Source organism: Phascolarctos cinereus, unplaced genomic scaffold, assembly GCF_003287225.1.
Source record: "Phascolarctos cinereus isolate Bilbo 61053 unplaced genomic scaffold, phaCin_HiC Scaffold_4;HRSCAF=312, whole genome shotgun sequence".
In the NCBI taxonomy this organism is placed as follows: domain Eukaryota; kingdom Metazoa; phylum Chordata; class Mammalia; order Diprotodontia; family Phascolarctidae; genus Phascolarctos; species Phascolarctos cinereus.
In genome coordinates, this window is record NW_027555847.1 from 657,625,766 (window position 1) to 657,651,482 (window position 25,717).

The window sequence follows — 25,717 nt, forward strand, 5'->3', positions numbered from 1 at the left end:
GCCGCGCCCGTCCATTGGCTAGGGCAAGTCCCACCTCCCTCCTCTCCTTTTGCAACCCATTGGCTGCGAGACTCCTCCCGCTAGCTCCCGCCCGCTCGTGGGTGAGTTTTGTTCCCTAATTGGACTTTGGCAGCCTGTTATAGATGGGGAGGCGTGATTGAAGTGGCCGGCGGAAATGGTGAGCACGCCTCCCCATGGCCCCGCCCCACGTGGACTGGCGGACGAACCCACGAAGAGCTATGCAAGAGGCCGGAGGTTGTGTCTCAGTAGTAGCTTTTATTGACCTAGGCCGAGGCTACCGGGCTCGGGCCTTTAGGGCCCGTCTCTGGTGTCTCCATTGGCGTCCGATCCTGCAAGGGCAGCGTCTGGGGCTGATAACTGCCTTTCCGCAGATTCTGCCAGAGGCACAGGGTTGCAATCGCCCCTGCCATGGCCGCGAGGCCCAGGGCCAGCAGCACCCCCATGACGATGGGCACAGGGTCTCGCCGGGATTCTGCGGGGTGGGGGAGAAAGAGGAAGGATCAGAGTTCCAGTCTCGCCCCCCGCCCGCTGGGGTCACAATCACACATTGCCTTTGCCCCACCCCCTCCCTACTTCTCAGCCCCATATGTGGCTCTCCTTACTGTAGACAGTCAGATTTTCCTGGACTTCCCGGTCATGATCTGCCAGGGTCACATTGCAAGTCAGCTCCCGCTGGCCCTCTTTCTCTCCTTCTGCAATGATTACTATGGCTGTAGCCCTGAGCATGTCCTGGCCCCGGACAACTGTAGGACTCAAGCTTCTTCCTCCCAGGGACAGATGGATTTGGGCATTCTCCACTGGGAAGAGTTTGTCAATCTCACAGCTCACAGTCTCCTTCTTCCCGACCTCCAGATGCTTGGGAACTATGAGTCGAGGGGTACCCAGTGCTAAAAGGAGAAGAGAGAACAGAAGAGAGAGGCAGTTGAAACAGGTAGGAATAGACTGCAGGGTGTCATCAACTTTGGCATGGCCCAGCAGCTCCTTTTTGTCCCTCACCAAAGGTGTGGAGCTCCATGGGGGCTGAACTCTTCTGATAGAGTCCTAGCCCTCGTGCTCGGAGGTCCAGCTCTGCTCTGCAGGAGAAATTGACCCCGTGGTCCTCTCGACTGGCTGTGGCTGTGAATGTGACCTCAGCTGCCTTTCCTGGGCCTTGTTCAGAGACTGCCTGCCTGCTCAGCTCCTGAGGTCCCCGAAACAGTGCCATTGTCAGGTTTTGCCTGGGTTTCCCACCCCAGACTTGGCATCGAAGGCTGAAATTCTGGCCCATAAGAATCCATCGAGGCAGGGGCTCAAGATTCACAGGTTCTGGTGACTCTGAGAAGAGGGAAAAGACCCCTAAGTGGTCTGTGGGAGTAGAGGACTGCCCTAGTTTCCCACCATTTCCTCCTAGTGGAAGGACTCCAGCTTTGGAAACAACCCAGTGAAACTCTTGATTTAAGAGGACCTGGCCCAAATACAAAGTGCTCTGTTTGAGATTCAAAGCCCTTCATGACCTAGCGCCCACCCCCCACCTTTCCAGTCTTCTTACCCCTTACTCCCCTGCCAAGTACTTCTTTGATCCAGTGACACTGGCCTCCTTGCTATTCCTGGAACAAGACACTCTGTATCTGGGCTCTGGGCATTTTCTCTGGTTGTCCCTCATGCCTAGAAAGACCTCCCTCCTGCACTTTGACTGCTGACTTCCCTGGCTTCCTTTAAGTCCCAACTAAAATTCCATCCTTTACTGGAAGCCTTCCCTAACCCCTCTTAATTCTAAGACTTTCCTCCTGTTTATTATTTCCTGTTTATCCTGTATATAGCTTGCTTTATATGTTTGTTTGCATGTTGTTTCCCCCACTGATTGTGAGCTCCTCCAGGGCAGGGACTGGCTTTTGCCTCATTTCGTATCCCCAGCTCTTAGCATAGTGCCTGGCATATATTAGGCACTTAACAAATGTTGACTGATTGATTGCCTTCGTCCAATATTTAAATATCTAAACATTCCTTTTAAAACACTTTACCCAAATTAATAAAGTCTTTTTCTGGTCAAATTGATCAAACTTTTTTTAAACCTAGCTTTTTAACTTAGTGAAAGGTTTAAATTGATGCTATTCTTTGATCTTTCCTAGTAGTCTGTATTCAACAGATTTGCATAATAAGTGCTGTGTGGAGAAGGTTAAATGAGGCAGATATTTCTTTCTCACTATCATCATGCTGATTGAATTATTCATTGGCTGGATGAGGGAAGCAGAAGGGGGCTTGACCAGAAGGAGGCAGTAACTTGGTCTGGGCAGGAGATTATTTAACCATAGATTTAAAGCTAGAATGGACCTTAGAGTAGACCATCTTGTCCACCCCCCTCATTTTGCAGATGAGGAAACTGAGGCTGTATTGTCACATAATATCTTTTTCCTTTGCTTCTGACCTTTCGTTTGGTCAGTCACAAGGTACCTGCCCTGTAGTCATTCATGGCACACAACCAATCCAGATCCTATATGTCATGGTTCACTGGGGGCACAGGATCTTCCTGTTCTACAGGTCCCGGTACCCTGCCTGGACCCACAGTCTTTCATGGCATGTGCCTTCATCTGACCCACAGACCTAGGAGTCTTGCCTGGGAAGGGGACCTTGCTTTCTCAGATAATCTGAGGCAGCTAGGTCTGCCTTCACTGGGCCTGGAGTCAGGAAGACCTGAATTCAAATCTAGCCTCAGATACTACTAGCTGGGCAAGTCACTAAACCTCTGCCTGAGTTTCCTCAACTAAAATGAGGGTCATCATAACACCTGCCTCCCAAGGTTTTTGTGAAGATTGAATGAGATATTTGCAAAGCATTTGGCATAGTGCCTGGCACCCAGTGGACACTCAACAACAAATGCTTGCTTACTTGCTGGTCTAATTAAGGTGTTAGCATGCTAAGAGATAGGGTGACCAGTTCCCCCAGAGTCTTGGTGGGACCCCATCATAGGTTAGGTGGAAAGGGGACCTCCAGATTAGGCGTGCCAGAGAAATCCTAGAGGTGGTAGTTGCAGGGGTGGTTGCCATGCATGGCATTGAAGGCTATTGGAGGACTTCCAAGTAAGCCATAGGGAGACTTTAAGAAATACATTTGCCCATGCCCAGGAAATTTGCTCCCTATGGTGAAAAACCTATGGCAAATCCCTAGTTGCTCTGTCCTAGGTATGGCTGTGGGCCATAGTCATTAATGGTGTACACCCCCACTGACCAAAGTACTCACGAATCACAGTGACAGTGGTACTGTGGGTCATCTGAGTATTCTCAAAGCAGTTGGCAAAGCAGTAGAGTAGGCTATCCTGGGTTATATTTCTTAGTAGGAATACTTTCCATCTGGTCCCGTTGTCTACTTGTGTCTTGACAAGTTGGGTCTCCAGGCCGATGAACTGTGGCTGATCACAATCTGTGCTGCAGTTCACTGACAAGTTCCCCCCAGGAGTGATCACTGGGTCTAGGGGTTCTATCCATGTGATCCCTGGAGCCCCTGCAAACACAGAGCTATGGTGGTTGCCTCAGACTCTTTCTAAGGACATTCTTCCTGACTTACCAAGTGTCTGGACCCCTTTCTCACCCTTCTACTCACATTCCCCTATAGACACAAAAATCCTGGAGTTCCCTCTTGCCCTTTGAGGAATCAACCCCTTCCTGAGACCAAGCGGGGCTAAGTTAATCGGTACTGCCCTCCAGGTTATCCTCATCTCTGGGCCCTGGATACAAAAGCCTGGGTCTTTCTGTCCCCTCCCTACCTTCTCTCAAAGTTAAGAGTTCATGGGACCTACAGGGAGCCCTCTTGCTGTAGGAGAGCTAGCTTAGGTAGTTTGAAGCAGCTAGGCCTTTGCCAGGGTCTCACCTGAGAGCATGACAGCAAACACCAGCAGGTTCAGGGAAGACTTGGGCCAAGCTTTGAGGAGTGCCATGCAGGGCCTGGGTTGAGTAGCAGAAGAGTGATTGTAGAGTGAAGTGGGGTTGCCTCCTGTCTTCCGGGAGGTGGGGGTGGGGACTGAGGTTCTAAGTAAAGGCTTTTACGTTAGCGGAAGTACAGCTCCTGAGCCCGTGTCTCCCAGCATGGAGGCTACTCAGTGAGCATAAGGCTGAGAAGGATAGGGCCAGGCCCATGAGCCAGTTTTCCAGTCCCCAAAGAGGCATCTCTGATCTGGATAAAATCGCTAGTCCCCACCCCCAACAGGAAGCCACCAGCCCTTGGCCAACAGTTTGGGTTGGGCCTTCTTCCTTTCTGTTAAACAAGAGACTTGAATGGTGGAACTAGAGTTGGGGGAGGAGGGACTGGTTGTCCTTTGGGTAATGTTCACTGCCCTGCTTTAGTGGCTGAGCATATTGCCTCTCTGCACTTAATGTGTACCCACAGAGGGAAGGAATCAGAAAAAGATCACAGCATTTAGGGCCAGGGGGCAGGACAAAGAATACTAGGTAAAAGAGGTAATTTAAGCTTGATGTCAGCAGCGATATCCTGTTAGAGGTAACCCCAAGCATGACCAGTTGCCTTCAGAAAAAATTGGCTCCAGTTCATTGGAAGTCTTCCAGAAGAAGTTGAATCACTACTTGTCACAGATGCTGAGTGGGAAATCTTTTTCTGGTATGAGTCAGGCCAGATGGCTGCTGAGGTCTCTTCCAACTCTTAAAATTCTGGTATTCTGATTTTAGGGAGAAGAAAACTGAGGTCTAGAAGGGTTGAGTGATTTGCCCAAGGTCACACAGGGAGTAAGGGTTATGGTCGATCAGATCTCAGGGCCTCTCACTCCACAACCTGGACTCTTTCCACTCTATACTATGCTGTTCTGAAGCTCACATGACCCAAAGGAAGGAAAGGAGGGAGGGAGGAAGGAAGGAAAGAAGGAAGGGAGGAAAGAAGGAAAGGAGGGAGGAAGGAAGGAGGGAAGGAAAGAAGGGAAGGAGGGAGGAAGAAGAGAAGGGAGGGAGGAAGGAAGCAAGGAAACAAGAATTTAGTGAGCACCTACTGTGTTTCAGGCACTGTGCTAAGCAAATTTTATAAATGTCTCATTTTATCCTTACAAAAACCCTAGGAAGTAGGTGCTATTATTATCCTCATTTTACAGTTGAGGAAACAGAAAGGCAAGTTAAAGTGACTTGCCCAGGGTCACCCAGCTAGTAAATGTCTGAGGCCACATTTGAATTCAGGTCTTCCTGACTCCAAGTCTAACATTGTGTCGACTGAGCCACCTAGCTGATGTGGAAAGCACTTTGTAATCTGGAAACCTTCACAACAGCAGTGCATTCTAGCATCTTCATCTGAACCTGGATTAGGATTAGGAACCATTATCAGGATTCTTGACTCCCTTCCTCTCCCATCAAACTTTCAAGAAGTTGAGATAGCTAAGAACTGTATCATTATAATAAGCAAATCTTTTCTGAGGGCAAATGAAAAATCTATGGATAAGAAACCTGCTGCCTGCGTTTGCTGAGGCTGGAACCTTGGATAGGAAGCCTAAATTTCATCTTTTTTCCTGCTATGTATCTGAATGGGCCAGATGGGGTCTATCTCAAGAGCACAATCTACTTAGGAGGCAGCTAGGTGCCACAGTGGATAAAGCACAGACCTGGAACCAGGAAGACCTGAGTTCAAATCCAGCTCAGGCACTTATTAGCTATGGGACTCTGGGTAAGTCATTTAACCTCAGTTTCCTCAACTGTAAAAATGAGAATAATGATAGCACCTCCTTCCAGGAATGTTGTGAAGACCAAGTGAGATAATACATGTAAAGGACTTAGCCCATTGTAGGCATTCTAGAAAAGTTAGCTATTATCGTTGTCTTTATCCTCATCATAACACAACAGCCATGATCGCACTTGTAGCACTTTTGGGCCTACAAATGGCTTTCCTCAGAACAATTGTATGATGTAGATCATGGAAGCATTGCTCTCCTCATTTTACTGGTGAGGAAACTGATGTACAGAGGTGACTTATCCAGGGTCATACAGCTAAAAAGTTTCAGAGCCAAGGCTCAAACTCTCAGGTCTTCCGACTCCCAGACTGTTACACCAGGTCACAGAGAACGCCCTCACTCACACTGAGCTGCTCCACGATAGAGTGAGTCCTCATGTCTGTTGTGCTACTAGGTATTGGAAGGGCTGGGCACTGTGGAATTAAATGTTTTGCTTTGAATCTCTGTTCCATCTTCCCTTCTGGAGTCCCAGCCATACCAGCCCTTCCTTCTATCCAAGGAGACACGGCATCTCTAGCCAGGCTTCCGTTATGGGCTTTGCATTGTCTCCCTCATTCCCATACTGGTCCTATAGGAAGACAGGATAATCTGCTCCTTGTTGCCACTTTTCTCATTGCCACCGAGATTTAGCAATCTCTTCCTTTGGGGAGGGGGTCGTGTGAAGTGGGAAGGGAACAAGAGTTTATTAAGTGCCAAGCACTGTGCTCAGTGCTTTGCAAATATCATCTTATTCGATCTTCACAACAACCCTGGGAGAAAGATGCTATTATTATCCCCATTTTACTGTTGAAGAAACCGAGGCAGAGATTAAATGACTTGTCCAGGGTTACATAATAAGTGTCTGAGGTTGGATTTAAACTCAAGTCTCCCTGACTCCAGGCCCAGAGCTCTATCCACTGGGCCACCTAGATGCCCATCCAAATATATTACCCAATCCAGATCCTGGGAGTCATCTACTCCCTTCTTTCTCAATGAGCTTAGTACCTGGCTCAAAGTCTTTCTTTGAGCCGACCCAATTCCTGCCTTTATACAAGGGGACCTCGACACACCCACTGATATTCCCTGTTATACAATGGCCTTCTAATTCCTCAGTCACCTCAGCTTCCAGAACATAGACTTACGCTCCAACTCAGCTACTGTAAGAACTAACATAGCCTTGATTTCACTGTCACCCACACATGTTCCACTTCCATCCTTAAGAATTCAGAAATTCCTTTCTCTGACCACAACCTCTTACAATTTTCTTTTCCCGTGCCTTACAGCTGGCTTCATTCTTCATCATCACCCTGACTTTCAGTTCTTCCACCCCTTAGCAGTCATCCAAGAAATCTGGTCAGCTGCTTTGGCTTTACGTCCCGATCTTGATCCTGTAGCTAACCAGTCCTCTCCTCTGAAATTCCTTGTTCAATCACCACTCAAATCCTTGCCCAAACCTAACCTTGGATCACTGCCACCATCCACTTCTGCTCCAGTGCTTAGCACAAAGTAGGTGCTTAATAAATGTTTATTGAATGAGTGAATGATCCTATTCATTCACCTGTTGCTGAATATAGCTGATACGAGTCATGCATCCTTGATGAGTCTACTACAAATTTGGGTTATCTAATCTCAACTGTACACTGAATGCAGCAGAACAATCCTTTTACCTTTTACTAATTGATTGTCTCTAGCACCACAGCAGCTATGCCTTCTGTCCTCCCCTCAAGCCTCCATTCTCCACCCTCTCCCTCCCCCCCCATCCATCTTCTTGGCTGAGAACATTGCATCATACTTTCTTTATTGAGAAAGCAGAAGTCAGTTATTCACCGTGAACTTCCTCTCTTCTCACCTGCCCTTCTTGGCACTTGAGACCCTTTAGACATCATCCCTCATTAGTTTCTGATGATGAGGTAGACTGCCCTCTACATGTGCCTGTAATCCCAATCTCTCCCACCTCTTTCAATGAATTGCCTTCACAAGAATCCATCCCTTCTCTGATTTTCAGATTAACTCCAGTCTGTCATGTCTATGGTTTCTTTCCTGCTGCCTACAAATGTGCCCAAACCTCCTCTATCCTAAAAATCAAGCAAATAAAAACCTCTTTATTTTACTATCCCCAAATCCTATCATCTTGGATCTCTCTTCCCTTTCTCAGACAAACTCTTAGAAAAAGCTTTCTACTTGCCTTGCCTTTACTAACTCTCCTCTTACTTAATTCTTGACCACTTGAAATCTGACTTCCATGCTTATCACTTAATTGAAATTGATATCTTCAAAGTTATCAATGATGCTTTATTCATTTTCCAGATCAGAATTTGGACTGGAGCATTTCTAGGTCATTATGGAGGAGGTGTGCTGTGTGATCTGGGCAACAACGAATGCTTCCTCTCACTTTGCCATCTTGACTATACTGTGTTCCCCAGGATAATATCTTGTTTGATAAATCCAATGGCCTTTTCTCACTCCTCAGCCTTCTTGATGGTTCTTCAGCGTTTGATCCTGTTGATCATTCTCTCTCTCTCTCTCTCTCTCTCTCTCTCTCTCTCTCTCTCTCTCTCTCTCTCTCTCTCTCTCCTCTCCCTCCCTCCTTCCCCCTCTTATTTGGCGAGGCAATTGGGGTTAAGTGACTTGCCCAGGGTCACATGGCTGATCGTTCTCTCTTGCTGGGTACTCTTGCCTGTCTGGAGTTTCATGACACAGCTTTCTCTTGGTTCTCTTCCCACTGGTCTATTTCTTCTCAGACACTTTTTCTGACTCATCGTCCATGTCCCACCCCCTAACTGAGGGTGTACCAAAAGGCGAGATCTCTGTGGGATCTCTTGTCTCTATACTCTCCTTTGGTGACTTCATCATTTCCCATTGAATTATCATCTTTATGCAAATGACTTCCAGACCTGTATGTCCAGGACAGGGGTGGGGAACCTGCAGTATGTGTGGCCTCCAAGCTGTCGGTTCCCCACCCCTGACTAGGACTAGCCTGTCTCCTGAGCTCTAGTCTAGAATCACCAACTGCCACTGGACATTTCAAACTGGATGTTCGGTAGTCATCTCAAACTCAACACGTCCAAAATAGTATACGTTATTTCCCCCCTCCCCTTACCCATTTCTCTTCAAAAGGTAATAATAACAATAGCATTTATATAGTGCCTACTATATGCCAGGGAGTATGCTAAGTGGTTTACAGATATTGTCTTATTTGGTCTTTACAACAATCCTGGAAGTTGAGTATTATTATTACCCTCATTCTACAGTTGGGGAAACTAAGGCAGACAGAGGTTAAGTGACTTGCCCAAGGTCACACAACCAGTAAGGTGAGATTTGAACACCAACCCCAGTGCTTCTAGCCACTATGCCACCTAGTTGCCACAAAATTTCCTTATTTCTGTGGAGGGAAACACCAACTTTCTAGTCACCCAGGTTTGCAACCTTGGTGTCATCCTCAGCTCCTCACTCGCCTTCATCCCACATATCTACCTAGTTGCCAAGTTTTATTAATCCTGCCTCCACAATATTTCTCATATCTGTCCCCTTTCCTCCTTACATGGACATTACCCTAGATCAGATCCTCATTACCTCTCAAGTGGACTATTACAACAGCCTCCTAATTAGTCCTCTTGCCTCCAGTCTCTCCTCTTTCTCTAATCCAGTCTCCTAAGTGATTTTCCTAAAACACAGAGAGGTTTCTGTCATTCCCCTACCCAATAAGCTCCAGGGATCCTTATTGCCTCAAGAATAAAAATGCCAGACTGCTCCGTTTGGCTTTTAAAGCCCTTCACAAGCTCACTGTAACCTACCTTTATAGTATTATTACACTTATTGCCCTTCACAATTCCCTGGTCCAGTCAAACTGGTCTTCCTGTTCTTCCTCACAGGCAACATTCCATCTCCATTTTCCTAGTCTTTGTATTGGCCATCTCCTATACCTGGAATTTACTTCTTTCCCATCTCCTAGAATCCCTAGTTTCCTTCAAAGCTCAGCCGTGGATGCTGAATATTAGAGTTTTAAATTTTAAATTTATCAGGAAATTAAAATTGAAAGGCCTTGATACTAATTTTAAATTTACCAGTTGCTGATTAAGCATAATAACCTATATGCTAGTGCTAGCACCCACTATGAGATACCAGAAAATACAAATAATTTTGTGGCATGATGGGATCCAGTTAGACCTATTCTTATAATTTGCCATTGTTTAAAGCTTCGTGATTTGTAACACCTTTATCACATCCTGGAGTCTTTGAAGCTATATGTCATGATCACATATATATCTCTGAATGGGTATTGTTGGTGGAGCTGGGCAGCATTCTGGAAAACAAGTGGCTAAAAATGTCCCTATCCTTTGACCAGACCAGGGGTGGGGAACCTGCAGCCTTTTTTTTGACTGAGTCCAAGTTTTACAGAACAGATCCTTTTAGTAAGGGGATATGCTCTGTGAAGTTTGGATGCAAAGGGCCTCGCGTGAGGACCCAGAGGGCCACATGTTGCCTAGAGGCTTTAGGTTTCCCACCCCTGGACCACACCTTCCATCAGTATGCATGTACTCCAAGAAGGTCAGTGCCAAAAAAGAACACTCATATTTATAGTATCATTTTTATGGTAGCTAAGAACTAGAAACAAAGTTGTTTTGTTGTTAGATCATTTTCTAGTCCTGTCTCTCTGTGACTCATTTGGGGGTTTTCTTGGCAAAGATACTATAGTGGTTTGCCCTTTCCTTCCCCATCTCATTTTACAGATGAGGAAACTGGGGCAAACAGGGTTAAGTAACACGCCCAGGGTCACTCAGCTAGTAAGTGTCTGAAGCCAGATTTGAATTCAGGAGGAGGAGTCTTCCTGAATCCAGGCCTGGCACTCTACCCAATGTGCCACCTAGAAGCAAATTTGCCCCCAAGAAGTAAATGCAAACTTCTGAATGGTAGATGAGAGATCTCCCTGGAGCTGCTGACATATTAGGAACCACACACACATCATACGTGTGTCATCTCTCCCTTCCCCACCCCCTCCATATTCCTTGACTTCCAGTGCCTGCAACCCTAGAGACTACTAAGAATGAACTTTCTACTCCACTGTGAAATCTCCTTGGGATATTAGATCTTATCATATTCCCCAAAAGGTCTTCTACTCCTGTGTAAATGCAAATATAACTTCCTCAATATAAATAACTTCTTCAATTTCTATTTATTATTTACTTTGATAAAGAGGTTTATTAGCTGTCCAAGAATGTGTATAATTGTGTTGTTAGTGGGAGGGAGCCAAGTCAGTGAGAGTAAAATAACTGTTGCCCTCTCCTTGAGAACAGTCAGGGAAAGTGCTTTTTATTCTAAACTCATGAAAGTGAAGAGGAATTAAGAAGCCTCTTGATGAAGGTGAAAGAGGAGAGCGTAAAAGCTGGCTTGAAGCTTAACATCAAAAAAACTAAGATCTTGGCAACTTGTCCCATTAGTTCCTAGCAAATAGAAGAAGAAATGGAAGTAGTGTTAGATTTTATATTCTTGGACTCAAAGATCTTTGCAGATGGTGACTGCAGTCATGAAGTTAAAAAGACACTTGTTCCCTGGAAGGAAAGCTACGGCAAATCCAAACAGCATACTAAAAAGCAGAGATATCACCTTGCTGACAAAGGTCCATATAGTCAAAGCTATGGTTTTTCCAGTAGCAATGCCTGGATGGTGAGCTGAACTATAAGGAAAGCTGAATGCTGCAGAATCAACACTTTTGAATTGTGATGCTGGATAAGACAAGGGATAAGTCCCTTGGACGACAAGGAGGTCAAATCAGTCAATACTTAAAGAAATTAATTCAGGCTATTCACTAGGAGGTCAGTTGAAGCTTACTTTGGCCACATAATGAGAAAGCGGACTCATAAGAAAAGACCCTGATGTTGGGAAAGATGGAAGGCAAAAGGAAAAGAGGACAGCAGAGGAGGAGATGGGTAGATAGTGTCATGGAAACAACAAACATGAGTTTGGACAGACTGAGAAGTAATGGAGGATAGAAGGACCTGGCATGTGTCCATGGCATCACAAAGAGTCAGGACTGAACAACAACATGTCATACCCCTAGACCACAGATATTTGAGGTATAGTAGATAGTCGTAATTCTAGCCCAACAGAATAGTGGAAAGACCATCCAATCACAGCAGCCCTTGATCCTGCCCAGCCTTTCCCAACTAGGCAGCTGACGTAAGACACAGAGCCTTCTTCCTCCTCTCCACACATGTGGAAATTGTAGTATCTCTTCGAGACGGGATGGGCAAGATCCCAGGGCAGATATCTATCCAGGATATATCTACTCCAACTCTAGCTATACTAGATGGTCACCCACATACACACACACTCGACACTTATAGGAATTCACATTTTCTCCCTCCATAGTGTAAGCCCACTGAGAGCTGACTGTATCCCCTGTATCCAGTACAGTGTCTGGAATCCAGTAAGCATTCCGTGATTGCTTGTTGATTGATTAGCCGGAGAAGGAAGAACGAGGAGGAATGAGAGGAAGATGTGGAGAATCAGAGTTCGGTTCAATGGAAGGAAAAACATTTTAATAATTAAAGCTATTCAGAAAAATGAACTGGGCTATTATTGTTTTTTGTCTTTAATTGAGAGGTCTTTTAGCAACAGTTGGGTAATCCCTTTTAGGTGATGTTGTAGAGGGACTTTATAGTCAAATATGGGCTAGACTAGATGGCCTTTGAAGGCTTTTCCAACTCTGATTCCATGATCTTCTGAGAAGTAGACTCTCTAGGATCCTAATTTTTTATACTTGGAGAAAATGACAGCGTTTCCTTGATGGTCTATGAGCTTGGAGATTAGTCCTTTGTACGGAATGGAAGGACTGGTCAATAAGGGCCCAGTTCTTACAGCATGTGAAGTATGCCTTTTCTTTTTTTTTGGGGGGGGTAAATAGTATTTTATTTTTTTCCAATTACACATAAAAATAGTTTTCAGCATTCCTTTTTTTAATAAGATTTTGAGTTTCAAATTTTTTTCCTTCCCATCCCCCTTCCCTAAGACAGCAAGCAATGTAATGTATACATGTGCATTCATGTATACATATTTCCACATTAGAAAAAAGACATTGTTTTATTGGCAGTGATATTTGCCTATTTGGTAGGTGGGAGATTAGCTTCAGGGCTGCTTTAGTTTTCATTTCTCTATTAAAGTTTTTATTATTGATTTAGAGCATTTTTATACAGTTGTTGATAGCTCTGATTTCTTCCTTAGAAAACTGCTTATTCACATCATTTGACCATTTATCTTTTGGGGAGAGTACAGAATTTTTTTTTGCGTGTGTGAGGCAATCAGGGTTAAGTGACTTGCCCAGGGTCACACAGCTAGTGTCAAGTGTCTGAGTCCAGACTTGAATTCAGGTCCTCCTGACTCCAGGGCTGGTGCTCTATCCACTGCACCACCTAGCTGCCCCCAGAACATTTTTCTTTATCAGATGGAAAACTTCTTGAGAGCAGAGACTGAATCTTATCAGTTTTTGTTTGCTACCTAGCCTCTCAGGGCTTAGTTTTTGGTGCCTCCCCAGAAGTAGAGCATTATGAATTTGTAGGCCAAGTTCTTGAAATTGAAACTAGCAGAAGTATGCCTTTTCTTAAACCAATCCATATGGAAATTTGATTTTTACGGCAAAATATGATGGCGAGAACTTTTCCCTTCCTTCTTCAGAGCGGAAGGACGTATCCTCTATTTCCTGTTAGGGAGACTTTTAATTGGTTGCTCAGCCAGAAGGGAGTGAGTATACAGAAGGTTCAAATGAATGAACTCTTTTCTCTTATGGCTTTAAGGAGGAAGAACTGCTGTGAGACGCCGGCTTGGGAAGACTTGCCCCACTGCCTTCCACAAGTCAGTGAACCAGTGATATTTGTGTTTCTTCTTTCCTGATCTAAGGAGATGGAACAGACCAAAATATGACTTTATGAACCTAAGAAAGGTGGAAAAATTATGAAACTAGGTGGCGCAGTGGATAGAGCACTGGCCCTGCAGTCAGGAGGACCTGAGTTCAAATCTGGCCTCAGACCAAACACTTGACACTCAACTAGCTGTGTGACCCTGGGCAAGTCACTTAACCCCAATTGCCTTAAAAAAAAAAAAAGAAAAGAAAAATTATGAGCGGTCCGTAACTGGAGTTGGTCATTGAGTCTTGTAGCTTCAGCAGCTAAGGCTAATGAGGAGCCAACTCAGGAACGACTTGGCTGATCTAGCCCAACAGTGAATTGCCTCGGCAGCCAAGACACCATGTCCTGTAAGCAAGGGAGCCCCTCGTCCATAGGCTGTGCTCTACAGTTTGGAACTACGCCCAGAGGGCTGCAAAACTATGCCTGCCCTCTGAACCGGCTACTGAGTCGATATCCCAAAGAGATGTTTAAAAGGGGGGAGGGGAGAAAGAACCTACTTGTACAGATATATTTATAGCAACTCTTTGGGTGGTGGCGAAGAATTAGAAGTTGAAAGGATGCCCATCCATTGGGGAATGGCTGAACAAGTTGTATGATTGTGATGGAATACTGTTGTTCTATAAGAAATGATGAGCAGGCCGACTTCAGAAAAACCTGGACGGACTTACGTGAACTGATGCAGAGCAAAGGGAGCAGAACCAGGAGAACATTGTACACAGTAACAGCCACGTTGTATGATGAACACCTGTGAATGACTTAACTGTTCTCATCGATACAGTGATCTAAGACAGCCCCCAAGGACTTGTGATGAAAAATGCTCTCTGCTTCCAGAGAAAGAACTGATGGAGTTTGAATGCAGATCAAAGCATACTATTTTTCACTTTCTTTTTTTGGTTTGAGTTTTCTTCCACAGAATGACTAATATGGAAATATGTTTTACATGATTGCATATGTATAACCTATATCAGATTGCTTACCATCTCAGGGAAGGGAGAGAGGAGGGAGGGAGGAAACATTTTTTGGAATTCAAAATTTTAAAATATGAGTGTTGAAAATTATTTTTGTATCTAATTGAGGGAAACTAAGATATTATTCAAAAACTTTGAAAATAGGCCATGCTATTTCATCAAGAAATGAAATTGGTGTTACATGCCATCTATGCCTTTATTCAAGTTGTTGATAGAAATGTTAGCACAGGGGCAAGCAGAGATGCCTGGGGCACTCTACTGGAGACTTCTTTCTAGGTTGTCATCAAAATATTATTGGCTACTCTTAATATTGACTATACTCTTGTATACTTTTGCAAAGTTGTGGTGATGAAAACCAGATTACAAAGGGTTGTGGAATGAGGTGAAGTAAAGGCAGTAAGCTTTCATTTTCAGACTTCTTAAATTTTTAGAAGGTTGATTCTGAAGGAGAGGAAGTATGGGATAATTTTTAAGGAGATAGCTGAATCAAGGAAAGCAGTATGAGAGTGTGTGTGTGTATGTGTGTGTGTGTTAGGATAGAAGATACTCGAATCTCTTTATAGACTAAAGAGAAAGAGAAGGGGAGAGTTAGAAGACCTAGGTTTGAAATCTCCTGCCACTTACTATTTTTGTGACATTGAGTGAGTCGCTTAATCTCGCTGAGCTTCTATTTCCTCATCTGTAAAATAGGGAGAAGGATGCTTTAGATAACCTCTAAGGTTCTTTCCAACTCTGCTCCTATCGAAGATGACTGATGGATTAGGGGCCTGGAGAAGATCGGAAGGGATAAGATCAAAGTAGTGGGATTGGCCTTAGGAATAAGGAAGGCTACCTTTCCTTTGTGACTACAGAGAACGAGAGGATGGGTGAAGGCACGGAGAATTTTGGAGGAGTAGAGGAGGGGGATTAAACTTTATGTAGTCTCGGTCTTCTCAGGAAGGCTGGTAGTGAGGCCATTTGTTGGGAATGAGGGTAGAGGGGGCAGAATTGGGCCTTTCAGAGAAGAGAAAGTTTGAAATAGCTCTTGTGGGAGGGGTGACAGTAAATAAAATATGAAAAAAAAAAGATTGATTGCCATGCAATTGCACCAGTGCCAAGCTGAGGTTAGACAGGATAAATTTATAGTAGATGTGCCCAGCAGTTTCCTAGCTTCTTTCAGGAATGTCAGAGCCCAAGAGTTGGGTGGTAGGAGTTGTCTAAGGCAAACGTTAGTAGGCTGAGAAGAGTAGGTCATAGGAATGAAGATTTCAAGTTTGGAGAAGATGTTATTGCAATGGCTTCTCCTACATAGATGCCAACAAGAACAAAGGTATCATCTGGGGAGAGGATATGCTGATGGAATACCTGGAAAACCCCAAGAAGTATATCCCTGGAACCAAAATGATCTTCACAGGCATTAAGAAGAAGGGAGAAAGGGCAGATTTGATAGCATACCTTAAGAAGGCCACCAATGAGTAATAGTTGTCTGCTGCCTTATTTATTATAAAAAGGAGGTATCTCTCATGATGAGATTGCTTTTCTTTTTTTACATGTATCATTACAATCCTATTTAAATTGGTTTCATCAGCCAGAGAATTTTGATCATGAATGGCTGTTTAACAATTTTGGTCAGCAGTCCTAATAAAGGAATGGTCATAATTACAGCCACAAAAAAAAACAAACAAAAAGCCAGGTACAAATAGAAGAGTCATGGGTTACTGGCCAATGAGGGCCTAGTCCTGGGAGTCTGCACTGGGAGTTCTGCCTGCTGCCAAACCCGCTTCTAGAAGTGAATGATATGTAATGGAGGGGTCCTGCTCCCAAATCAAAGTGTGTTCAGGGATTCTGTGACTGTTTTCTTGCCCAGTTTTAACATGGTGAAGAAAAGCCTTATAACTGGCCACTGGGGCAAAACTGAGTGTGAACACAAAAGACGCAAACTGGCCAACTCAATCTTTTTTCTTGTGGCATTTGAGGGAAGACCTATTGCAAGCCTCCAGTTGGGGAGAGAGGCCCTGGGCTCTAATCTCTTGAGACCACCATGTGGTCCTTGAATCCACCCTGAATCCACCCTATTTCTTCGTCTCTTGAGATTCGTTCTGAGTTCTCTTAGGCCAATCAGTGTTGGAGATGGAATGGACTAGGCTAGAACCTTGAGAGCTTCAAAAGGTTAGAAGATTCCACCCAGCAGCCAAGGCTGGGAAAGAGCCAGCCCTAAGGGGTTTATCTGCTTGACCCAGCCAAGCAGTGGACTTATCCAGCAGCTAAGACACACTGTGTCCTGCAAGCAAGGCAGCATCTCTGTTCATGGGCAATGATGCACTGATTTTAAGTTGGAGTGCTCTCTCTCCATGGATTCTGGCGGCAGAAGGGAGAGTGTCCCGGTACAGGGAGACTTTTGTACTTTGTGTTTTGGGTTTTTTTTAATCATTTCAGTAAATATCCCTTTGCAAAAAAAGGTAATTGATGTTAATTGATTATTGGTTATATTGAGGACATATCAACTGGTTAAATTGCATTCAAAAGTCAAAAAGGCTCTTCTTCATCACCTGGTAAATGGACTGAAATCAGGTAAAGAATCGCTGTTCATGCTCCAGCATCTCTATGGAGATTGCATCAGAGGTATTCTGTGCATGCTCATAAGGGCAGGGCTTTTTGGCCAGTCTACTGTTACATTCCTATTACCCATATGTCAAGAGCATTAAGGAGTCATCAAGCATCTGACCTGGAAAAGGACATATTAATGGAGAGCACTAGAGGGCCAGATTGTAGGTTTGCAGTGGGCCTCATGTCTGCAGAGCCTGATGTGATATGGCAAATTTGTTAAAAACTTGAAAAGCTTGAAGGGGTCCTTTTGAACCAGACCAACCGTACGCTGCATTCACTGGCTCTTCATTTTAGCACGGACTCCTCTGAGCTAAGGTCTTCTGTTTTTGTAATTCGTATCTACTCCATATTACAAAGACAGATCAAAATGAATACAGTAAGGGCTGAAGAAAAGAATGTCAATTAGCTGAACTGAGTGAGCAGTAGCTTTAATATACAGCAATATAATCAGAACACAGGCAATTAAGAATTTTTATAAAACTCACCAGATTTTGAAGCATTGGCAGAACCACTGGGGGCAAGGGAAAACAAAAGAAAAGCTGCTAAGAATTCTTAAGAGGGGAGATTAATCCTTGCTAACTCTAGAACATTCTCTCGTGTATGGACTGAAGAAGTAACAGCAAGAAAGTCACACAGATGACACATATTCAAAGTCAAAAGTTTTCAAAGAATCCATAGAAAGATCAGGCACTAAGTTGCTCTGTTTGTGAAGATGAGAGAGCAAGAGAACTAAGTATCAACAGCCCAATTGCAGACCACTACTTTCTGTTAAAATTGTAGGCCGGGAATTTGTCAAGTGCACTCTAGAGAACTATCATTTGGTTTGGAGGAAGCAGATGCCTATGGAAAGAGTGTTTGTATGAGGCTTGCGGTTTTTTTTCCTAATCAAGATATGAAGCAATGATTAACAAATCAGACTACCAAAGGCTTACTTTAGGGAGCTAGAAAAAAAAGAATAATTCTAAATGACTCTTCTCCTGAAATTTGTCTGGAGTGACAAATGATCAGGAATCTCAAAGGAAATTATTGAGAAAAAAACAAAGGGACCCTTGCATCAACATATCTCAAACTACACTGCAAAGATGCAATCATCAAAACAATTTAGCACTGCTTTAAAAAGCAGAGAAGTCAACAAGTGGAGCTGATTAGTTAAATAATGTACAAAAGCAGATGAACCTATTAGCCTAATGTTTGATATACTCCAAACCCCCAGATACTTGGGTAAGAACTCACTGTTCCATGAACACTGCTTGGAAAACTGGAAAGCACACTAGCAGAAACTAGGTTTGGACCAAACTTCACACTATATACACCAAGATAAACTTCAAATGGCTACATGATAGAGATATAAAAAGTAAGATCATAAATTAGAGGAGCAAGGAAGACATTAATTATGGGATCTGTGGATTCAGAGAGAGTTCATGACATAACAAGCAGTAGAGGGTCACCGAAAAAATGGATAATTTAAATTATATAAAATTTAGAAATTTTTCTTATCATCATCATTGTTATCATTGCTAGCATTTATGTAGTGCCCACTATATGCCAGGCATTGTGCTAAGCACTTTACAAATATTATCTCATTTGAACCTCACAACAACCACAGGAGGTAGGTACTATTATTATCTCCATTTTATAGATAAGGAAACTGAGGCAAGCTGAAGTTAACTTGCCCGAGGTCACACAGCTAGCAAGTATCTGAGGCTAGATTTGAACTAAGGTTTTCCTGACTCCAGGCTAGTACTCTATCCTCTGTACCACATAACCAAGTTAATGCAACTGTGATTAGATGTGAACCAGTTAACTAGAGAAAGAACTTTGCAGAAAATTTCTCTGATAAAGTTCTCATTTCCAAGCTACATAAGGAACAAGTTCAAATTTGTAAGAATAAGAGCCATTTTTCCAGTTATTGAATGTTCATAGGAAATTGACAGGCAGTTTTCATAGAAAGAAATATAAGCTATCAAAAATTATATGGAAAAATGCTCCAAATTACTAATAGTCAGAAAAGTACAAATTGAAACAACTTTGAGCTTCTGCTTCACAGTCATCATATTGGCAAAGATAATAAAAACAAAAGAAAATTATATATGTTGGAGGGGCTGTGAGAAAACAGGCACATTAATTGGTGAAGCTTCAGAATTTTCAGAATTGGTTCAGTAATTCTGGAAAATAATTTGGAGATATGCCCTCTAAACTATGTGTGCCCTTTGACCTCACAGTACTGTTACTAGAACTATAACTCAAAGAGATCTAAGAAAGAGGAAAAGGACCCATAATTACAAAAAAAAAATTTTAGTAGGTTTTTTTTTGTAGTGGAAAAGAACTGGAAACTAAAGGGATGCCCATTAATTGGGGAATGGCTGAACAAGTTATGATATATGAAGGTGTTGGAATATTATTGTGCTATAAGAAATGATGAAGGGGATGGTTTCAGAGAAATTTTGGAAGACTAAATGAACTGATCCAGAGTGAAGGGAACAGAACCAGGAGAATAATTTCTACATTAACAACAATATTGAAAAGGCAAACAATTTAAAAAGATTTATAAACTCTAGGGGCAGCTAGGTAGCACAGTGAATAGAGAACAAGCCCTGAGTCAGGAGGACCTGAATTCAAATGTGATCTCAGATACTTGATACTTACTAGCTGTGTGACCCTGGGCAAGTCACTTAACCCTGACTGCTTCACCAAACAAACAAACAAACAAACAAGAATTATGAACTATGATCAATGCAGTGACCAACCATGATTCTGGAGGACCAATGAGGATGTAAATGCTGTTTGCCTCAGTTTCCTCAACTGTAAAATAGGGTTAAAAATAACACCTACCTCACAGGATCATTGTGAGAATGAGATAATACTTGTAAAACACTTATCACAGTGCCTGGCACATAGCAGGTACTATATAAATGCTAGCTATTATTGTTATTACTACCACTATCACTATTATTGTTGTTGTTGTTATTGGCTAATGACGGAACTTGTTTTGCTTGAGTGTGCATATTTTTACAAAATTTTGTTTTTCTTTTTTTTCCCCCAGTGAGTGGGGGAGGATGAAAGGGAGAGAAAAGAAATGTTTGCTAATTGAAATTTTTTTTTTTAAAAATCAGAGCAAGGTGACCATGTTTTGCTGGAAAACTTTGATGGTCAGAGAATGTTGAAGACTTGAAAAAGAGATTAGACAGAAATTTGATTACTAGAAGTGAGATCAACCAATAAATAAACACTAATTAAGTACTTATTGTGTGCCAGGAACTGTTCTAAGCATTGGGGATACAAAAAGTCATTGATAGAATGCTTTCAGAGACCTTACAATCTAATGGGGGAGACAATATGCAAACAAATATATGCAAAGCAAGCTATAGACAGGATATATACAAGAACTAACCGAAGGAAGGCACAGGAGTTGGGGAAGGTTTCTTGTAGAAGGCGGGATTTTTTTTTTTAGCATTTCCTTTCTTTTCTTTTCTTTCTTTCTTTTTTTTTTTTGGCTTTTAGGCAATTGGGGTTAAGTGTCTTGCCCAAGGTCACACAGCTAGTAAATGTCAAGTGTTGGGTCTGAGGCCGGATTTGAACTTGGGTCCTAACTTCAGGGCTAGTGCTGTCTCCACTGCGCCACCTAGCTGCCCCAGAAGGCAGGATTTTAGTTGGGACTTAAAGGAAGCCAGGGAGGTCAGAGATGTCTAAGTTGAAGAAGACATTAGACAGTGAAGTAAAGCAAAGACCTTCTGTTAGAATAAAGAATGCAAACTATCTGCTTGATACAAAAGAGCAATTAAGTGCTTTGAAAAAAAGGGCTATATTGAAGCAGTAACTCAAGCATATCTAAGTGTCCCTTGCTTCCAAGTCAGCACAGGAAATTGCTGAGGGTGTTCTCAGAATAAATAGATGTTATATGTAGACACCCAACATCTTTCCCCTGGACGGAGGAATGCCGCAGAGAGTTCCTTTCTTGCCTAACACCCCTGATATAGCATCCTGTAGTAAAGAAACAAGCTATAGGATGGTGTAGGACAAAATTTCTACAAGCAAAGTCTTTTGGCATTAAAGTGAGAGCATGGTGGTGTGCACATGTAGTTTGCCGAGAAGTCCGAGGCTGATGGATTGCTTGAGTTGGGAAGTTCTGAACTTTAGTAGAACTAATCCCAATCAGGTGTCTGCCTTAAATGTGGCATCAGTATAGCTGCCTGACAGTTGGCCCAGGCTAGAAACAATGCCTGTCAAAGTTCCTGTGCCAGTTAGCAGTTGAGTCAGACCTATGGCTGCAGCATTTCCAGTCTGAGTGGGATAAGGAGACTTGGTCTCAAAAAATATTAAATTAAAATGAGTGTATGAAATGATATTGGCTATAATCTTTTGAACAGTAGAGTATTAGGCAAGGTCCCTGTTCAGAGGATGTGGGGAGAGAGTGATGTGAGAAGCTTGAGGAAAGGCTATTAGGTTTGGTATAGATACCGTGTGTAGCACAACAGAGAATCAATTAGGGAAGGGTAAAGGGACTGTCTTGCCAGAGTAACCGTATGATTGAGATTAGATAACGTAAATTTACAGCCGCCTCAGTCAGCTGCATTGAGACTGTCTCCAGATCCATGCAGCAGCAGGCAAATAAGAGCAGAAGACATGGATGGTGAGAGTAATTCTGGGTTACTGTTTGTCAAGGACATGAATGGTGATCAGACAATGAGACAAGAGACTTTAGAGTAGAAGATAGTGTAACATTGACCTGATTAATTATAAGGGTAAGGGCTGGCAATCAAAAAGAAGGAAAACAGAGCCATGGTGATGAGGGATGGAGGGATCAGAAGCCAGGATGAGGAAGATGAGGTCTAAGATGAGTAAGTTATAGGGAGAGATAGAATGACAAGAGGTTATGGCTGGATAAAAGACTTTCAGAATTCTTGATGGTGGAAGAGAAATACTTCTGGGCAATGGTGACATTAAGACTCTGGATATCCTTGTGTCTGTCTAAGGTAGAGTGAAGGAATAGGCCGTGGGAGTTGAGGATACTGAGGAACTTGGAGTCCAGGGCATTTGAGGGAACATTGACATTCATGTTGAAGTCCCCTAGCATAAGGGCCAAAGTTGAAGTGGAGAAGAAGACTGTGAATCAGGTAATGAAGTCCTTGAGAAAGGAGGGAGAATAAGCAGTAAATTACCATCAGGATCTGGATGGGGCAATGTATGTGGATCGACCGTACCTCAAAGGAAGAGAAAGTACTGAGTGATGGCAGCAAAGGGAGGGTCTGGAATTCGAATTGGGAGCAAGAAAGGCCAACTATTCCTCCAAGACCAGTGTGTTGGAAGTCATGAGAGAAGACGCAGCTAATACTGGAAAAGACAGCTGGAGAGACAGGCAAAATCTTCCAGGTACAACACTGTTCGTATGAGTTCCAGAATAGGGGCAAAGAACAGTATAGGACGACTAAGGGATTCTAAGAGGTGGGAGGATAGGTGGCTGTGATTAGATGAGGGAGGCAGAATTGCAGATCTTGGAGGCAGAGCAGTTTTTACTGATGATGAGGTCTTTGGTATCATCTTATCATTCCCTGAACTCATACTATACTTACAGTCTTTACAATTGTATATTTAAACTGTATGATGTATGTAAGCCATTTCTTTAAACAGATTCTTTTGAACAATTTCTATGGCACTTCAAGACCTACAAAGTTCTTCTCAAACCACAGCAGTGTTTTGTTTGTTTTTGCAAGTATTTGTTTTTGTTTGCAAGTATTATCATCCTTATTTTTTAAGTGTAGCATATGCTCTGAAGCCATTCTCCTAACCTCTACTCTCACTAGGAGATGAGAGCCCCAAAGCCCACCTGTTACATCACTTCTTTTTGTTTGGGGGAGAGGGGGAAGCAATTGGAGTTAAGTGACTTGTCCAGAGTCACGCAGCTAGTAAGTGTCTGAGGCCGGATTTGGATTCAGGTCCTCCTGACTCCAGGACCAGTCTTCTATCCACTGTGCCATCTAGCTGTTCATGTCACATCACTTCTCAGGGTTCTAGGGGTAGCCCTGAAAGGACTGGGGAGTGGCTTTCTAATGCTATAACTCATGAGCCCCCAAGTATATGCTTCCCCCATTGGTTATCAGTGGATATCTATTAATTAGCCAAATTCAATTAGCTTTTAGAAATACAAAACATACTGGTATAGTTGGTACAAATGCTGTCTTCCTCCCTCCCACCAAGTCTGGGATATTCTCTCCCAGAAAGACACATAGAGTCCCAGGGATTGTGGGTTTATGCTTAGAACAACGTGACAAAGGAGATAATCCACAACTTCTCCGAAGTCCTTTTGCTAGTTTTCAGGTGGTTCTCCTTAGATACCATGTAGCTTCCGCTGGGCTCCTTGGTTTTCTTCATCACGCCTCTTCTATTTTTAACCCCTGAAACAGTTTCTGTCACCAAGCACTACTGCCCAGGGATTCTGCTTAGGGCACTGATGAAAAGTCTAAATTCTGTGGTTCCCCAAAAGTTTACATGGTCCTCCCTCTGGCCAAGGCTAAAGGAGACGAAGGCTTGTTTCCTTCCTGGTTTGCTATTTTATTTGTTGTTGTTTTTTGTTTTTGTTTTGGTGAGGCAATTGGGGTTAAGTGACTTGTCCAGAGTCACACAGCAAGTGTCAAGTGTCTGAGACCAGATTTGAACTCGGGTCCTCCTGACTCCAGGGCTGGTGCTCTATCCACTGTGCCACCTAGCAGTCCCTGGTTTGCTATTTTATAGATGAGCTACAGCTGTGATCCAATTTCCTCAACCAATCAGAACACACTCTGTGTGTGATGTCCTTCCAATTCATCCAGTGGGTTTCAAAGACATCCAAATTGATCAAGGACTTGTTTTACACCTAGCCTAAAGCCTGTGATTGATGAGAGAAGTGTTCTCATTTGGTTAATGTATCTTAAAGTTAGCCTCAGTAATCATCTCACCCCCAACCTTATTATGTAAGGCGAATGAAACTAAGAGAAGTTGAGTGACTTCCCTTAGGGTTACACAGCTATTAGAAGAGCTGGGATTCAGAACTAGGTTTTCTGATCCCAAGTTCTATGCTCTTTCCATTACACCAAAGCTTCCTCTAAACTCTATGATGACATGAGCCTGATATGCATTTGTAATAGAAGTGATACTTGGTGCTGAAAATGTACTCTGGCCCTTCGTTAAAGATAAGCACAGCATAGCAAATTCTGATTAGATCTTTGGTCCCAGCGACTGGGGGTTGCAGCAGAGGATTGACTGCTGAGAAAATTGGCCATGGGGGGAACAGACTCTTGTGGAAGGCTCTCCCCACTCAGTGGTTTACAAGATGGGGAGGAGATTTCTCTTATTTCTCTACCTCCCTGTAGAATGTGGCAATAGCAATCTGAAGGTTTGGCATCAAAGACATGTGTTGTCTAAGTGAGCCTAAGGCTTTGGCTTTCTTCTTCTGTGTTTGTGCTCCACAAAAACAGAATTTGAGAGTTGGAAGGGACCAACTCAATGACCTTTTTACCTAACCCTTACTTTAAAGGAACTCCCACTCTAGTATACCTTGACAAGTTTGGCCATCTAAACTCTGAAGACTTCCAAGGAAGAATAAACCTATCACCTCTTGAGACAGCTCACTCCATTTTGGGACAGCTCTAATTGTTAGGAAGGTTGTGTTGTTGTTTGTTTGTCTGACAACAATGCTTCTTTGCAATTTCCAGAGTTCCTGGTTTCTTGAGTTTGTGCTGGCTGCCCAACAGGAGATGATTCCTGCAACTACTCTACTTCTGGAAGGAAAATTAAGATTATCAGCAAGAGCACATTTCAGCTGAAGGTATTTTTTTTTTTTTTACTATGAGGCAATTGGGGTTAAGTGACTTGCTCAGAGCCACACAGCTAGTGAGTGTTAGTTATGTGTCTGAAGCTGGATTTGAACTCGGGTCTTCCTGACCCCAGGGCCGGTGCTCTATCCACTAGGACGCCTAGCTGCCCACTTCTGAAAGTATTAAGAAAGCCAAAGTCCTGCCTGGTTATCTGGGATATCCGGACATTGTGAGTTACTCAGACAATGCAGGTCTGAGATGAAAGTGAAATTTCTATTTCTGCTGTCCCGTAAAATTGTCTTTATCTTTCTGCAAAGTATAATGGAAGTGATGGGTTTTTATTTGTTTTCAGCATTTGTTGATATGTACTTCTGAGTCTTCTGTTCTAAGTATTTTTTTTTTGTCTTGGAGGAAATAAATGTCCCCTACCTGATATAAAAATTTTTAATTGCATATCTTTTTGCAAAGCTCCTAGTTAATCCCCTTTTCAGTGAACCTGTATAATGAACCATTCTGTTTTCTTTTAGAGATTTCTCCTTGAGTTCTACTCCTGGGGAGGGAGCATAAGCAAGCAAGCAAGAAAGAAAACCTTGACTCCTTTTCTGGGGGAATCAGATTACTTTCAGGATGATTAGACTATTAAGTCCAGAACTAGAGACTCTTTTCTGAGAGGGGCTTCCCTAGGCTGTGGCTCTCACATTCTTGAATAAATTTTTGTGGAACTGGATTGGATTCCCTGCCCATTCCACCACTAAATTCAGTAAATATTTGTTTAAT

At 43.1% G+C, this 25,717-nt stretch overlaps 1 protein-coding gene and 1 long non-coding RNA gene across 3 annotated transcripts; one reads left to right on the forward strand and one right to left on the reverse strand.

Annotated features, from left to right (window-relative positions):
• Positions 1 to 256: 256 nt before the first annotated feature.
• On the reverse strand, positions 257 to 4,196 carry ICAM3 (intercellular adhesion molecule 3). 2 transcript variants are annotated; one of them, XM_020994920.2, is made up of 5 exons: positions 3,865 to 4,196; positions 3,226 to 3,498; positions 1,018 to 1,335; positions 624 to 908; positions 257 to 493 (listed from the first exon to the last, which is right to left on the reverse strand). In XM_020994920.2, exons 1-5 carry the CDS (start codon positions 3,929 to 3,931, stop codon positions 285 to 287), a joined length of 1,152 nt encoding a protein of 383 aa, XP_020850579.1. In that variant the 5' UTR covers positions 3,932 to 4,196; the 3' UTR covers positions 257 to 284. The 2 variants fall into 2 exon arrangements, with proteins under 2 accessions (XP_020850579.1, XP_020850580.1); XM_020994921.2 differs by having other exon boundaries at positions 3,238 to 3,498; positions 3,865 to 4,195.
• LOC110214174 (uncharacterized) lies at positions 863 to 25,705 on the forward strand. The gene is made up of 3 exons (XR_002326207.2): positions 863 to 952; positions 24,839 to 24,951; positions 25,468 to 25,705. It is a non-coding gene; the product is annotated as an uncharacterized LOC110214174 (long non-coding RNA).
• The last annotated feature ends 12 nt before the right edge of the window (positions 25,706 to 25,717 follow it).

Coding starts and splice junctions, on each gene's coding strand:
- ICAM3 (XM_020994920.2), bottom strand. CDS start 3,931: ATGGCACTCCTCAAAGCTTGGCCCAAGTCTTCCCTGAACCTGCTGGTG. Junction 3,499..3,864: donor GTTTGCTGTCATGCTCTCAG/GTGAGACCCTGG, acceptor CTGTGTTTGCAG/GGGCTCCAGGGATCACATGG. Junction 1,336..3,225: donor TGTGATTCGTGAGTACTTTG/GTCAGTGGGGGT, acceptor CCCTCTTCTCAG/AGTCACCAGAACCTGTGAAT.